Raw genomic sequence first — 16,981 nt, forward strand, 5'->3', positions numbered from 1 at the left:
AGGGTTTGGGGAGAGGAGAGAAGAGCTTTAATCTACCTCCAACCCCCTTGACCAGAGGAGGAATTTGTGAACTTTGGAGAAATGAAAGAGCTGGACATCTCCCTCGCTTTCTAGCAGTGTTCCCAGAACAGCAGTGGCTGGTCGCAGCAACTGCAACAGGGGGCTGAGGATAAGCTGGGCCCACTGAGGGAAAGAAGCTTTTGGACTCTCCAAGGAGAACAGATAGAGATGGGAAATGTCATGAAAGCCCTGGAAAGGGAAGAACAGGATTTCTGGGAACTAAGTTGGTCAGCCCTTTGCTATAATACCTGCTCTTCCCCTTGGCTTCTGAATGTATTTGTGGGTGAGCGAGCTTCTTGTTGGAAGGGGTGTTTGTACAGACTATTCTTACTGTACCACCTTAGTAGATACTGGTTTCTAATAGCTAATTAAGTCTGGCTGATATCAGCTGATAATCATTAGGGAGAAGCACGCCAGTGAGGAGTTTGTGAACTAATGGAAAAAAAACCCCATAACCCCTCAAGGGTTACCCCTAGAACACTGAGAACATGGTTTGTGAGTGGGAGTTGGGATTGTAATTCCAAAGCATTTTCTACACTTGCAGTATCTGCTTCACAGGGTTGTTGTGAGTGATCTGCTTTGTAACCTAAAGTGCTAAATAAATGTAAATTATTATTATTTGTGTATGGGGTGGGGTGATGTCTCAGGTCTTTATTTCTATGGTGGCATGTGGCTGCTGAGAATAATTATGGATAATAACAGCTAACACATTTAGCACTTTATGGTTTTACAAAGTGCTTTATGTATATGATCTTATTTGAACCTCACAATAACCCTATAAATACTACAGGTATTAATACGCCCATTTTATAGATAAGAAAACTAGGGATGCTGTGATTTGTCCATTAAAAAAATCAACCAACAAAATCCCCTAACAACTAATAAGTGTCAGAAGGGATTGAGCTCTGTCTCCTTTATCCCAAGTCCAGCAATTAATCCGCAGCATCATATTTCCTGATAATGTGTGAATTTTTATGTGTACACATTGCAGAACAGGTGCCCATTTGCACTGGCAGAGGTAGTTTTTTCCACTGAGAGTTCCCTATACCAATAAAACCATAGGTGTGATCTAAAAAAATGTTTCATTATCTCTATATGTATGCACATACTACATCTAGATATGTGCATACACCTGCATATCCATTTAGGGTACTGTTTGTACACATTTGGCTATCATATATGTATATTTCTGAGTGTTTTTATAGCTGCACGTCCATGTAGGGTGTGGGTATGAGGCTCTATGTTTGTGTGCATGGGGGGACAGTATGCCTGAAATAGAGCTGTGCTGTATAGATTAACTGGGCTGGGAGGGTTGTTTCAATTTCTTCTTCATTCCCTTCTAAAGCTGCCTTAATTGTCTCTTTCTCTGTCCATCTGCAAGAGGAACAGGCTTATAGGGTTTTTTTTCCTTTTTCTTTTCTCATTTGGACAAGTTGGCTCTTCAAGCTCTCTTCAGCTTACTTCCTTTTTCCCCCTCCTATAAACCTTGATGGCTTTTTTCTAGCAGTATCTGAGGAGTGGGGTGTGTGGTTTGGGAGTGGAGGCCAACAATCATTCATCCAAATTGAATTAGGAAGCAATGAAAAGTTTGCCCAGAGACTGTTTTTGGACCAACAGGAATCTTGTGTTAGTGTAAGAAACATCAATATATGTCAGAAATAAGTCAACTTTCAATTATCCAAGGGAGGATTATCCATAGGAGATCTTTTCAAGTTCTGACATCACAAACCAGAAAAAAGTCAGTTCTGTTGCTGACATTTTTGTTGAATTTTACTCTTCTAGATAGCTTCTAGCACAGCATAAGTCTTTTTAAGCCTAAATCTTTCTTTTTGGATCCCAGGAGAGTATAAATGGACAAAAACAGCAAAGAGAAGGGACAAATCTACTTGGGCTTTTTTGCTTTGCTTCAGTCAAGAGTGAATATGGACAGTCCACAGAAGGGAGGTGAAAAGAGCCCTGAATAAGAGGATAAAATGGGGGACCTGAAGAACTTTGCAGCCTTTCTTGAGTCATAACATCACTGTGTGACTCCATTATTCTAAATATTGTAATTCCCCAAGAGTAAAGGCAAAGCTATATCCAAATATTAAGTCAGTGAATACAAATGGGCTACAGGCTCCACATTTGATTAGCACCAAGAGTTTGGGGATCTTGGCAGAAAATGTAACTTATTAAAATGGAAGCAAGTAAGAAACAACAGAAACCATAGGATATTGGTTGGCTGCCAAAGAAACCCAATTGAAGAGATGGCTTGTAAATGTCTTACTTACTGATAAGAATAGGCTAGTCTCCCATATTTTATCATGGAGAACAATAGGTAACTAATGTAAGTAAAACTGTCATCCAATTGCGACATGTCCAAGGATAGTGATCTTCATTGAGTATGGGGGCGGGGGGAAGGAGGAGGGAAAGGCAAAAAGTAAGAACTTAAAATTTTATATGCAGCTACAGTTTCCCAGGGAGAGAGTAACTCCTTCCCAGCTCTAATTCTATGATCCATGTCTGGTAGACATGAGTATGCTAGTCACTAGGAAAGTGTCTCCTATAATGAATTTAATTTAGTATGTGTGTGTGTGTGTATGTACACAGACATATATTATATATATATTCTGGAATTGTAGGATTTAGGGTTGAAGATACCATCTCATTATATAGATGAGGAAACTGAGACCCTGAGATGTCAAATGACTTACCCAAGATAATAAGTAGTAGGGTGGGAATTTTAATTCAGATTTTCTGAATCCAAAGGAGTCCAAACCACCCAACTATGGTTGGTTTCCAGACAAACTTGTGATTACTAATTCATTTTCCCAAGAACTCCATGTCAGGTAGAGAGTGGGTTAGATAGCTGACACCGCTGTTCTGGTCACTGAAAAAGTATACTCCATTATAAATTTATAAATTGGCTTTCTGCTTTATCGGTCAGTTGAGTTAGTGTGAATCAGTCCCCTAAAGCATCAACACCTCTAGAGAAATTGATAAAATGGAGTTCCTGGGCAGCTAGGTGGCGCAGTGGATAGAGCACCGGCCCTGGATTCAGGAGGGCCTGAGTTCAAATCTGGACTCAGACGCTTGACACTTACTAGCTGTGTGACCCTGGGCAAGTCACTTAACCCCAATTCCCTCAACCCCCCCCCCCAAATGGAGTTCCTGACTATGACAAGTTGAGAACCACACCCTGAAATCATGTTAGATACCCATGAGTCCCTGAAAGAACAGTCAGTTGGGGCTGGAGTTCAATACCATCTCAATTACAAAAAATACAGACACATTCCAAAGCTAAAGAGAACTTACTTTTGGATTTTCTGTAAGCAGAGCTCCCCCTCATTTTGGTGGATAATCAAGAGTTGAGGGGCAGCTAGGTGGCGCAGTGGATAAAGCAATGGCCCTGGATTCAGGAGTTCCTGAGTTCAGACACTTGACGCTTACTAGCTGTGTGACCTTGGGCAAGTCACTTAACCCCCATTGCCCCACCAAAAAAAAAAAACAAAGAGTTGACTATATCCAAAGTGACTACTTGTTCATTGGATATGGATAAGAAGAGCAGGCCAGTTTTGTGGTACCCATGATTCCGATCACACAAATTCAGGAAGTTAAGCCCTCACAAGGGCCAACAGAGCCTTGTTCTGCCATTCCTTTTGTTATCCTACAGAATGGGTTTCCTCAAGATATTAGTTTCTAGTTAGGAAGCATGTGAAGGAATTAAGGCATCTGTGTGAGGGCTTTGGGAGGCTGAGATATTTTTTTGGGGGGGTAGCTTTTATAAAAGCAGGATCCAAGAAGCCCTGTTACTGACATCAGTTTAATCTACTGATGATACAACTATAGGAGCAGATGGGCACACTCCTCTAGGCAGAAGGTATGATGGAGCAGATAGACAAAATAACACTTACTTTCACTGATATTTTTCTACTATAGAAGTCTACTGCTTTCTGCCTCAGATTTCAAGGTCTGCCACAATCTGGCTCCTCTTTACCAATCAAGCTCATTTACTACTAGGATGTCCTCTGAGTCTCCATGTGTCTCTCTATCCCTCCTCTACACCCGTCTAAATTCTATCCATTCCTCAAGGTCTAGTTCAAGTCCCAGCTCCCCTGTGAAGTTTTGGATGGCTCCAGCTCTCATGGACGTCTGTTTGCACTTATAATCCAAATCACAGTAGAGCACTGAACTGTCCCCTAATTGTTTCATGTGTATAGTCTGGTACTGTTTCTGAGTAAAGACTGATTGAAGGAGGAGGCCGTGTCAAATATTTCTTTGGTATTTCTTCCTTCCCTCTGACTGTCCCAAACCCCATTAATACCTAACACATGGATGGTCCTATAAGAGGCTCAGCATTTAAATGCTTATAGATGTGGTGCTATCATGGGCTAGGGAAAGTGGCAGTGGGGAGAGAATCATGGAGGCAGAGAAGGGAGGGATATGCTTCATGGGATTATGGTTTTGACTTTCTTCTAGGCCAGGGGGCCTGCCAAGCTGCCTTTACCTCTGTCTTTCTTATTCTGTGTCTTCTCCTCTTCCTCTCCACCTTCCTCTGCTGAAAAAATAGAAGTCCAAGGAGGCCAATGACCCTTCAGTACAGTGAGCAGCATGGGAGAAGCAGGGGAGTGAAACATTGGGTTGATGAGTCCTATGCAAGTGTCTGTAGCTGTAGGGTGCAAGGCTTGCTTGGTGGATGTGTGTGGGCATGTTTTGTGTATGTGTGCGGGCATGTGCATGCATTAATGTGGGTATAGTGTTAATATAAATACCACCAACCTTCTTCATCAGGAATGAACAGAAATTAGACTTGACTGCAATTTACAGAATTTTAGTGCTGCTCTGTTATTGGCTCACATTGAAGATTTTTGTTCTTCCTAAGAGGAATAATTGTTATCCTCTTTTGTTGGAGCAGTACGAAGTTCAATTACATTTGGATGAAGCCTGGAGCATACTAAGGGCCAGTATATGGCTCCCTCTGACTGATAACTAAAATAGTGATTTGTAAGAATGCACTGAGTAAAAAATTAAACTGAATCATCTTGATTTATCCTGATGAAAAATTGACAACAAAGAGCTAAGTCATGTTTATAGGTTCAAAGAATTAGAGCTGGAAAGGACTCCACAGGTTATCAAGTTCAACCTTTTCATTTTATAGAGGAGGAAACTGAGGCCCAGAAACACCAAATGGGTTATCCAATGCTCTAGAGATAATGAAAAAAATGAGAATCAGAATGAAGGCTTTCTAACTCCAAATCCAGTGCTTGAGCATTATACTACACTGTGCCCTCCAATGTGAAGTCAGCTTATGAAGGCCTTGAAATCCAGACAACAGATGGTAAGACACCACGGTAGGAAACAGGGAATCGTTCTAGGTTCTTAAGTAGGGGAATAACATGACAAAGGAGATGTCAGAGGCAGATCAAGGTATGTCTGAATAGGAAAGGACCTTAGAGACATCATTCTATTTTGCAAAAGAAGAAACTGCATCATAAAGAAGTGAAATGCCCAAGATCACACAGTAACATACATAATTTAATAATAATAATAATAATAATAGTGATATGTAAGGTGGATTAGAAGGAGAAACCAGAGGGAGGAGGCCATCTATAAGGCTATTGCAGTAACTCAGGTGATGAAAGTAGTAAAAGAAGAAATGGAGAGAAGGGATAGATACATGTTGGCATGGCCTGAAGCGAAATTCTGAAGTAAATAACTATAATAAACCTTATGCTAGAAGCTCTGATGAGACATTAAGAGCCTGGGTACACTTTGGTGGACTACTTATCTCCCTTGCTAATAGCCATATGTTGAAGGCACTCAAACTGTCTTTACAATGGACAGACCATTCCAGAAATCAGAGGGATCCTTCCAAATGAGTCATATGCTCCCAATCAGACTCTTCTAGGCTTCAGGGTCCAAGGAGGGAGGTCTTATAGCCAAGATGTTGCTTTCTGTTTACCTCTTCTTCATATTTTTGCTTTTGCCAGTATCTGGGGGTCAACTAAGCGACCTGCTACAATAAGCAGCTCCCTGAAGTACCAGCAAAAGTTAAGAGTATTGGGGGCGGCTAGGTGGCGCAGTGGATAGAGCACCGGCCCTGGATTCAGGAGTACCTGAGTTCAGATCCGGCCTCAGACACTTGACTTACTAGCTGTGTGACCCTGGGCAAGTCACTTAACCCCCATTGCCCAGCAAAAAAAAAAAAAAAAAAGTTAAGAGTATTTTCCTTTTATATTGGCTTCAGAGTTGCTGCTTTGGGAAGTCTAAGGAGCAGGACCCTGCAAGCCATACTGACTAGCAAAAAGCTTTATAGCTTTCCTTTAAGATGAAGGAAGATTTGGAAACATATTTTTGAGGAAAACATGGATCTCAGGTCATGCTTTGGTTTGCTTGTGCCAGGTAAAAGGTTGGTTATAATGGATATTCTCTTGCTGTGGCTCTATTCAAATTAGCCTCATTTTAAGCCACTCCTGCTTCCGTGGGGCCACTCTGAAAGTATTCCCTCAAACAATACAATACAAACATGGTCTCTTCCATCCTTCTGTGTGAATTCTCACACTGGAACCTCCCATCAGTGCTAAGGACATTAGGGAGTTAGAATAAGAACATTAGGTGATAGTTATAATAAGAGATATTGCTTAGCCAAGACTTTTTTTTTTGGTTAGAATCTATGTTTTCTTTGTGTCACAAAAGCAGTTATTTTTAAAACTAATTCTCCTCCTGCTCTTGATCTGGCTTTTCTGCTTAGTTATTATGGTTGGTTTGGACAAGGCCAAAGCTCCTTCAACCAGAAATATAATTAAATTAATTTTTTAAAAAATGAAACACCATTCACTGTGTTCTGCATTTTACTTTTTAATTAACTGTATGGAAATTTGTCAGTAGAGTCTTTGTCCAAGGATAAATTAGAAAAAAGAAAAGAATGGTTCCTTCAATTCTCTTTTAAAAGATCATAATACCTGGAACAGAAGGGGAAAAGTTCTTCCTATCTTTAATTCATCCTCAGTCTCTGTTCTTCCTTTCATCTTAGGGTGAAACATAGTAGCCTCTCCAGTGCCATGGACAAAAGGGGAAGTTAATAAATAAATAAATATTATAAATATATGTGGGAGAGGGGGAGCAATAAGGGTTAAGTGACTTGCCCAGGGTCACACAGATAGTAAGTGTCTATTGTCTGAGGCCAGATTTTAATTCAGGTCCTCCTGAATCCAGGGCCAGTGCTTTATCCACTGTGCCACCTAGCTGCCCCAATAAATATATTTTTGTAACCTTGGATAGTAACCTTGGAATGTCATCTAGCTCATGCTCATTCTTGAGGTAAAACTCAACCCAATATTGCAACCTAAACTATTTCTTTTTTTTTTTTGCGGGGTAATGAGGGTTAAGTGACTTGCCCAGGGTCACACAGCTAGTAAGTATCAAGTGTCTGAGGCCGGATTTGAACTCAGGTCCTCCTGGATCCAGTGCCAGTGCTTTATCCACTGCGCCACCTAGCTGCCCCCAACCTAAACTATTTCTAAAAGGTAAACATTCTTAGGATAGGCCACCTGAGGCAGTAATTGGTGACCCTTTACCTCCTCTTTCTTTTCTTGGACATCTTAACCATTCTTTTTTTTTTTTTTTGCGAGGCAATTGGGGTAAAGTGACTTGCTAGTCACACAGCTAGTAAGTGTCAAGTGTCTGAGGTCAGATTTGAACTCAGGTCCTCCTGACTCCAGGGCCAGTGCTCTATCCACTGCGCCACCTAGGTGCCCCCACCTTAGTCATTCTTGTGATACCATTTCTACTTGTTTCACTATTCCTTTTCCTTTGCTGGCTTATCATCCATATCGTGCTTCCTAATTTTGTTGTAGGAACACTACTCTTCTCTCTCTACACTCACTCTCTTGATATCCTCATCAACGCGCAGGGGTTAACTATTATTTCTATGTCAGTGACTCATGGATCTATACTTCTAGACCCAGTCTCTCCCCTAAACTTCAGTCCCTTATCCCCAGTTGCTTACTAGACATTTCAATTTGGATAACCTAAAGACTTCTCAAACTCGAAATGTCCAAAACAGAATTCATTATCCTCTTCTAAGCTTTCCTCTTTTTGTTGATCATTATCCTTCTACCGTCCCCAGTTCATAACTTCTGTTTTATCCTCAACTCCTCCCTCTTCTTCATTTTACATAGCCAATCAATGGTCAGATATTGCCATTTCTACCTCTACAACATCCCTTGAATCCAACCCCTTCTCTCTATGCACATAATTACCACCTTAGTTCAGACTTTTATCATCTCTCATCTGGATTATTGAAATAGCTTTTTGATTGGACTCCCTGCCTCAAGTTTCTCACAATTCCAGTCCATCCTACATACTTAAACCAAAGTGATTTTCCTTACATGCATATCTGACCATGTCACTTCCCTACTCAATGAACTCCAGTGGCTCCCTCTTACCTATATGATAAAACAGAAACTTTTCTATTAGCTTTTTTGTTTTTAAACTTTCTAAACTCAATCTGATTTTCAATCTTGTCTTATTTCTCCCCACCCCCGCCCAATGAGAAGGCAAGAAAACAAAACCCATTACAAATTATTCCAAACAAATTTCTTCATTAGCTATGTTCCTGCCCCCCCCCCCCATAAAGAAAAAGAAATAAAATAAAATAAAATATGCTTCAATTTGTACTCTGAATTCATCATCTCTTTATCTGGATGTGGATAGCATGTTTCATCATAAGTCCTTTGGAACTGTGGTTGATAACTGTGTTAATCAGAGTTACTAAGTCTTTAAAAATGGATTATCTTTATAATATTGCTGTAATTGTGTAAACTGTTCTCCTGGTTCTGCTCACTTCACTTTGTATCAGTTCATACAATTCATCATTGGTTCTTCTGAAGCCATTTCCTTTGTTAGCTGGTAAAGCCTTTCACAAACTGACCCCAATATATTTTCTAGCCTCAACGAATATTACTTTCTGTCCTATACTTTATTTGTTGTTGTTGTTGTTGTTGTTTTTGTGAGGCAATTGGGGTTAAGTGACTTGCCCAGGTTTACACAGCTAATAAGTGTCAAGTATCTGAGGTCAGATTTGAACTCAGGTCCTCTTGACTCCAGGACCGGTGTTCCATCCACTGCACCACCTAGCTGCCCTCCCTGTCCTACACTTTAATCCAGTCGTATTAAGCTTCTCTTTGTTTATCACACAAGGTACTCTATTCTTCATTTCCATGCCTTTACATACAGTGTCTACCCCATATACCTGGAATACATTTACTCCTCACAACTCTACCATACTGAATCTCTTTTCCTTCAAGATGAAGCTTAAATACAATTTGCTATATGAAGCATTTACTGGTTTACCAACTACTTAGTGCCCTCTCTCCCAAACTATCTGGTATTGAATTTCTTTATATTTCTTCATATTTATTCTATAGATATGTATATATTTGTATACATATCTTCTTTTAGAGTGTAAGTTCCTTAAGAGTAGGGATTAGTTAATTGTTATATTTAATCCCTAGGGTCTAGTACAGTACATGGTTCATAGTAGGTACTTAATAAATGTTTGTTGATCGACTGACCAAATGAGATAGTGCATATATTTAAGGCGTTTCTTGAATATCAAAGTGCTATATAAATGTCAGATATTATGAATAAGTCCAAACTTTCAGAGTCTTTTTCTCATATGTAAATGGAGATGATGATAATTATACTAGCTATTTCATGGAGCTGTTTTAAGTAAATAACCTTAGTAAACCATGAAATGATGAAATATGCTCATAATTTTTATCAATGGAATTAGTAATAATAATAACAAAAATAGTAATAATAACAATAACAAATAATGTTAAAAATCAACTGCATGAGGGGGCAGCTAGGTGGCTCAGTGGATAAAGCTCCAGTGCTGGATTCAGGAGGACCTGAGTTCAAACTCAGACACTTGACACTTAATAGCTGTGTGAACTTGGGCAAGTCACTTAACCCCTCATTGCCCCACAAAAAAAATCAACTGCACAAATAGAGAATGGGTAGGAACTAGATTAATGTCAGTTCATATGGAATGTATCTAAGGGTCTACAATCTCAAATTCTGACAGAAAGACTTTAGGAAGTATTGCTAGAGATTGCAAGTCTTTGGCAAGAAATCAAATCATATGGGAACCCAGGGGGTATTCTCATGATTACTACCATTGGAAGGTAAGGGCTTCAGAAGATAAAGGCAAGATAGGAAAATGGTATCGGAGAAGGAAGATTTATGTACTATGGCTTAAACTATAGGAATAAACTATAGGAATTATTGGACAGGAATGGAGAGCACCTAATGAAGGGTTGATAAGGTCATATTAGTTTGGTGTCTTAGAAATAAAATCAAAACTTAAAGTGAAAAGGGGAAAAATGCCTAGGCACATCCACCAAGCTGGATACCACAGAGTCACTACAATGAAGGAAGAACAGCAGCAGAGATGTCCAGATATTCATAGGAGAAAAAAATCCAAGAAAGAGTACACAGTAAAACTTATGGCTTCAGATATTTAAGTGCAAATTCATAAAATATAGATAAACAAAATGAGCTAGAGATCCTAACAGAAAGAGACCATTTTGACTTTATAGAAACACTGAAACTTGGTGTGATGAAGCTCATGATAGGAATATAGTTCTGGAAGGCTAAATCTGATTCAAAGGGGTAAAATTATGTAAAAGCAGAGGGATGGGGGTGGGGTAGCATTGTATGGTAATCAGATATGTTCACTTGAAGAAATTAAGGAACCAGAGAATGGTTCCATAAAGTGATAATGGGCCTCAAGATCACGCCACTTAAAGATCAGAACCCAAAGATGGAGAAAAGTAGACTTGCAGGGGGTTAGGAGGATATGATAATTGTCTTCATGTATAAGGAGGGCTGTCACATGGGAAAAGGAATAGACTAGTTCCACTTGGCTTCAATCACAGCAATTCAAAAAAAGCAGAATGTGGCTGCCCAAGGAGGTAGAGGGTTTTCCCTCATTGGAAGTATTCAAATGAAGGCTGGATGACCACTTGCCGAGTAGGTTTGTAGTAGCGATTCTTGTTCAGGGATTATATGACACCTAAGGTCCTTTCAAGTCTAGGTTTTACAAACTATAACAGGGTTGGAAGTTAGTTGATCTAGTAATTAGCAAATACACAGCAGTTTGATAACTGATCTATTCTTTGGCAGTGGCAAAAGACAATCGTTAAAATCCAGTTTCTGATGGACAATTTCAAATGTCAACTAATCTTTTTTTTGGTTTCTACCAAATCAAGTGGAAAGGAAAAGAAGAAGGTGCTAAAAGTCTCTGGTAGAATACTTCAAGAGCTAAGAGAAAAGAAAACAACCCAAGAAGAAACTAAGCATTCTGCTCTGAAGGAAGAGGCTGACTAGGATTCCTTATCTCCAAGTGAAGTCAGATTGGAGCCAGGGAGTCAAATACAGAAATGCAGAGGAACCAGCAGCCTTGTGGAGCTGAAAGAGCACAGGATGAAATATATTTGCCTGGAGCCTTGAATGCTGACTCTGCCACTTATTATCTGTGCTACCTTGGACAAATTCTGTCCAATCCACTCTGTGGGCCTTTCTTTCCTCATTTATAACAGGAGATGGTTGGACTACATGATGTTTAGAGTCCCTTCCAACTCTTTATCTATGATCTTAGAAATAGCAACACCATCTTTTTATTTAGGGTAACTAGAAGCTGCAGTAGCCTGGGGAAAAATGATCAGGATCTTTTGTCATTAACTTGGATGAATGATGTTGAGCTGTCCTCAAAGCAGGGTCCAACTATGAGTAAAATTTATAGTGAGTTAGTTCTATTCAAGCTTAGAGGAAAATCAAGGTTAAATTAAGCAGCAGTTAAGAAGGGTTATGGATCATTAAGTAAGGTACCTACATATATCAAGTTGCTCACTTTATTATTCAAAATTCTGTAATCTATTTGTAGGTAGTGCTAGTTAATGCCTATATTTAGCTGTTTTTAATATCATTTGTTAATGGAAAAAGTTTATTTGAGTGAAAAGGTATGCTAATCTATGTTTTTGAGTTAACACAGGAAACCAAATTGTTCAGACCAAGAGCCCCTAAACAAAGCAGCACTGTCTGCCTGTGGCCAGCTTACCCTGACAGCAGGTCACAGACTTGGGAGGAAATAAACAACCTTCTGGTGAGCCTAGACTCATAAACTCAAACTTGTAATGGTGCAGGCAAATATGAGTACCTTCCCACAGTTGTTTTGTGTATTTGTTGTATATTCATTTTTGTCCTTATGAATTATCATCGTAAGGTTAAATTTGTGCAAAATCTACAAGTATCTCTTTAAGACATGTGGATGCTGGACACTGAGAGGTAAGAGGCCACATGTTTGAGGAAACAAAGAAGAGTGGTACGTCCAATGGGATCAATTCTGCCCTCACTTAATTGGAAGTCATTAACGAGGAGCTCACTCATGGAGGATTTGGAATGAAGTTAGAAGCATGTGTATGTGTAAGAGGGTGTTGTGACAATGTGGGGCTGGAGCTCTGGGCTTCACCTGAATGAAGTTCCTTCACCAGAGATGACATGGTGTTGGTGATGGAATCAGCAGCCACAAGCAGATCATTGCGGAGGTTTCTCCTCGTACCTGAGGGGAGTCAGAGCAGATGGCGATGCCAGAGTGGGCATGAAGAGGAGATATCCAGGTTGATGAGCCACTTCTGAAAGGTCCCAAGATATAGCCACAGAAGTGCTGAAAGGTGTTGGCAACATCAATGCCGTCTGCTTCCAGCCACAGAAGGTGGATGCTTTGAAGCCTGATACTGACAGTTTACTGGATGCAGTTTCCCAAATCCCCCATACATGCTAGCCTCATTCTGTATGCCCCTTTCAGAAAAATAGCAGACTCCTTCCACCTCTGCCCTCTGGTGCTAACGATTTCAAAGGGGGTCCAGGACTAGGCTTGTGGCACAGTATTTCTGCATCTTTGGCTAGTCTTTATTTCTTACCAGTGCCCCTTCCAACTTCTCAAAGGGTCACCACCCAATCAATCCAGTACTTGCTGTTGTGGCTCAGCTATTCTGCTACTAATATCCAGTTCCCCAGGAGAACTAGTCTGTGCCAAGTTTATACTTGTGCTATCTTCAGAATATGCAATAGAGATGATGTATGTTAGGAATCTTACCCCCAGACCCAGCAATTCTTTCTCTGGTCTGTTTTAAGCCTTCCCAAGGCAGGACATCACTTTGACAGACCTCTACTATGCCTTCCATAGGAAGGAAACAGAGCCCAAATGACAAGAAGCATGTCTCTCCTAATGAGAAAGAGGTCAGGACCCAAAGCTTTTGACTGGTACTTGGTCCAAGTCTATGGGGCCTCTCCTGCCTGTGTGTACCAAGACTCTCCTACACTGCTCATATTTAGCACTTTCAATTTCAGGTAAGCCCATGTGAAGGGAAAATACACTGGACCAGTTCTTTGGGTCAATTTATTGACAGTTTACATGAAAGTTTTGATATTTAGAGCTCAGACTTAAAAAAAAAGGACTGAAGAAGTCTCAAAAGTACTCCTGCATAGTCTCCCAACCCCCTTCTTTCCACTGTGCTCTACTATTGAAACCTACCTTGTGCAAAGGCTTCCTGGATGTCTCCCCCAACTCCACTCAGTGAGTCCTGTGGCCCATGAGTAGGGGTAGAGCCAGCAGATGTTGAGCGGACAGGCATGGGCATTGGGCGGCCACTTCCATGAGTTGGAGATGTGTGTGGGGATCCTGTAGCCTGGGCCTAGGAGAAACAAAGACATGAAAGCAGGTTAACCTTGAGTCTCTGTTGTTTTGGGTCTTTGGAGAGGAAAAGACCCTATCTTTTACCTATTTTGGGTCACTGCTGTGAACCAATGAGGCAGCAATTCAGTAAAGGACTGTAGCAGATATTTACATTGTAGATGAATCTGAGAACAAGTTACATGACCCCCTCAGGGACTGGAGAAGGGCTGACAAAAGTAAAAGAAAAAGAGAAGGAAGAGAGGCAGCAAGGATAAAACTTGAACTGGAGGGAAAAGTAGGAACAGCATAGAACAAGGATTTAGAGGCGGTCTGAGGCGAAAGGCAAAAAATAAAAGGAATATATAGGTCAAAGGTACAGTAAGGATTGTATAAGTCATCACAAAAGTCATCCCAGGTTATGCTGCTGAGAATCTATGTGCCAGGGATTCAGCTGTGGCCTGCTTCACAGAAGCCAGAGCTCAGCATGACTGTCCTGGTGAACACAAGTGCAATGAGTCTCTGATGAAACCAGGAAAGTAGGACATAAGTAAGAGCTAGACCCGCTAAGCAGAAATCGACTCGTGATTTGGGAGGGCCCACAGGAAGTTTGGGAGAAGGTTTCATGTAATGGGGATGACATATAGAAAATAAGGTAAAAAATAAATAATCCCCACCCCCACTCTATCCTTGTGACCACTTCCTAGGGCCCAGGGTCTGAGCTCTGATGCAGTCCAGAGACAGAAACAGACCTTGGAATATTGGCCAGGACCTTCTAAGGAAATATAACTGGGAAAAACTAAGTCATGAGGAAAGGTTATGAATTGAGCATGTAAGAAAGACCGACACAGAAGGATCCTGTCTTGGATAGGTTATATCTATGACCCTAATCTGACATCACATTAATCATCATCAGAGCTTCAACCTGCAAATGGTTCTGGGCTAGGTCCCAAGCCAAACATGATTTTTTACAGCAAACAGAATCACAAAATTTTAAGAGTGGAGGGTAGAGGGCCCTTAGAGGTCATTTAGTCAAATCTTTTCGTTGTAGGAATTCCTGCTATCAAATCTCTTGAAGTAGCTGGGACCTCACTCCTTTACCAGATAGCCAATCCCTTTTTGGGATAGATGAATGAACAACAACAACAACAACAACAAAACATGAATTAAAGGCTTATTATGTGACAAGATCTGAGGATACACATAGAAAAAGCAACATGGTTCCTGCTTTCAACAAGCTCATACTCTAAAATGGGTGACAATACATAACAGAAAAATCAGTGTATAAAGAAAATTCCAGAAGCCCTAAGGATTTCACTTTGGGGCACATGGCAAGGCACAGAGGTTCTAGATTACTTTATTAGGTCAAATGACAGTGCTGGGGATCTAGAGGGTCTAGTGGCAGAGCAGACGGTAAGGACAATAGGAGCTAAGGAAGCAGTGTCAGGCCTGGTGGTCCTCTATCTCAGTAAGATACAGAGTTGACTATTAATTCTGTGAGCAGTCAAGCAATTTGGAAAGGTTCTGAGTAGCCTAGGCCAGAGGATGAGGAAAAGAAAGGAGGGATGGGTACCTTCAGTGGTGGCAGGTCTTCTTGCCACTTAGAAGTTCTAAATGGGTTTTGGGTTACTCACGGGTGGGGTCCAGGGTAAGAGGGGAAATGTTAAAATGTCCTCCCCTGATTTAGCCCCAAAATACATCCTTTTAACTTCCTTCCAGGGCAGGTAGGTGGTGCAGTGGATAGAGTACTGGCTCTGGATTCAGGAGGACCTGAGTTCAAATCTGGCCTCAGACACTTAACACTTACTAACTGTGTGACCCTGGGCAAGTCACTTAACCCCAATTGCCTCACCAAAAAAAAAAAAAGAAAAAGAAAAGAAAACGATGGGTCCTTAACTTCCTTCCATTCCTCTTATTTCTACCCTTTGGAGCAACTTCTTTAGTCTAACAGTCACTTTGGGTGTAAGATACCAGTAATAGATTGTTCTACCTGTTCCTACTGCCCAATGAAAAAGAAATCCACATAACTCACTACAATCAAGGAGAAAGACGGTGCTGCTTCTTAGGGAGAGATCATAATCTTTATTATGTTATGATGGGAAACAAAGGAGAAATTGTAGCTCTGCAAGCCTCAAACATGGCAACACCATACATCGTGCAGAGTCTGATGCTTTAGGCTCAATTTTGACTTTCATGTACTGCTTCTCATCAGCAGGAAAACCGAGCTGAAGATTCTACTTATGGGCCATTTGTTCTTAATCTAGAATATAGAACTAGCTTTATGGAGTCGGCTAGCCCCTGGTCATGATCTACTGTTTTTCATGCTGAACTAGCCCAATTATTTTCCCTAACATGTATGATGTTTATTTGTTCTTTTACCAATTCATTTATCCAAATATTTGGATGGATCTGTGACAAATTTGCCACAGGAGGTCTATCTTTAGGCTGGAGGCCTTCCTTCCTTCCCCTTGACATTCCCAGAGTGCCAATGGAACACTCTGGCTGTCTACTTGCCATTGCTCATTCTTGCCAAGTGAGTGGTCCATCTTCTTTTGTTCATGTAATTTCTTGATATCCTTTAATTCTGTCTTTTTCAGAGTTTCTCATTAGTCATATATTTCAGCCTGCACTGCCCTATCATGTGACTCCACTGTCCTCTGATGCCATAGAGCAACACTAGTAGAATGTTAGTATTAAAAAGATAGACCTTTATTTTCATCAGAAACTTCGGGTCAATAATGAGTCAGGCAATTTCCTGAAGGTGATCCCCCTTGTCCCTTGCTTCTTGTTCAACTTTGGGTCCAACTTGTCTATCTGTGTTGTTTCCCCTAGATATACATAGTGATGGACAAATTATGTAGAGTATTCTCAAAATGCACATTTGGAAATGAATGTGTAGATTTTTTTTAATTTTTTTTTTATGGGGCAATGGGGTCAAGTGACTTGCCCAGGGTCACACAGCTAGTAAGTGTCAAGTGTCTGAGGCCGGATTTGAACTCAGGAACTCCTGAATCCAGGGCCGGTGCTTTATCCACTGCGCCACCTAGCCTCCCCTAGATTTTTTTTTTATCCACTTGTAGAATATACTGGTCAAACTCCTTTGAGGGATTAGGTGCAGTGGATAGTGCACTGGGCTTGGAACGAGAAATACTAATCTTCGTATGTTTAAATCTGGCCTCAGACACTTAATGACTGTGTGACCCT

The 16,981-nt window shown here is 40.7% G+C and overlaps 1 protein-coding gene across 7 annotated transcripts in view; it reads right to left on the reverse strand.

The window, feature by feature from the left end:
* DTNB (dystrobrevin beta) overlaps window positions 1-16,981 on the reverse strand; it is a 356,870-nt gene that overhangs the window by 11,657 nt on the left and 328,232 nt on the right. For 5 of the 7 annotated variants that reach the window (XM_043986585.1, XM_043986582.1, XM_043986580.1 and 2 more), the window contains 3 exons: window positions 13,640-13,799; window positions 12,575-12,664; window positions 4,547-4,597 (listed from right to left, as the gene is read on the reverse strand). In XM_043986585.1, the coding sequence (XP_043842520.1) occupies window positions 4,547-4,597; window positions 12,575-12,664; window positions 13,640-13,799 (301 nt within the window). The remainder of the gene's footprint in view (window positions 1-4,546; window positions 4,598-12,574; window positions 12,665-13,639; window positions 13,800-16,981) is intronic. The other 2 variants (XM_043986583.1, XM_043986586.1) reach the window with 2 other exon arrangements.

Source organism: Dromiciops gliroides, chromosome 2 (assembly GCF_019393635.1).
Source record: "Dromiciops gliroides isolate mDroGli1 chromosome 2, mDroGli1.pri, whole genome shotgun sequence".
Lineage (NCBI taxonomy): Eukaryota > Metazoa > Chordata > Mammalia > Microbiotheria > Microbiotheriidae > Dromiciops > Dromiciops gliroides.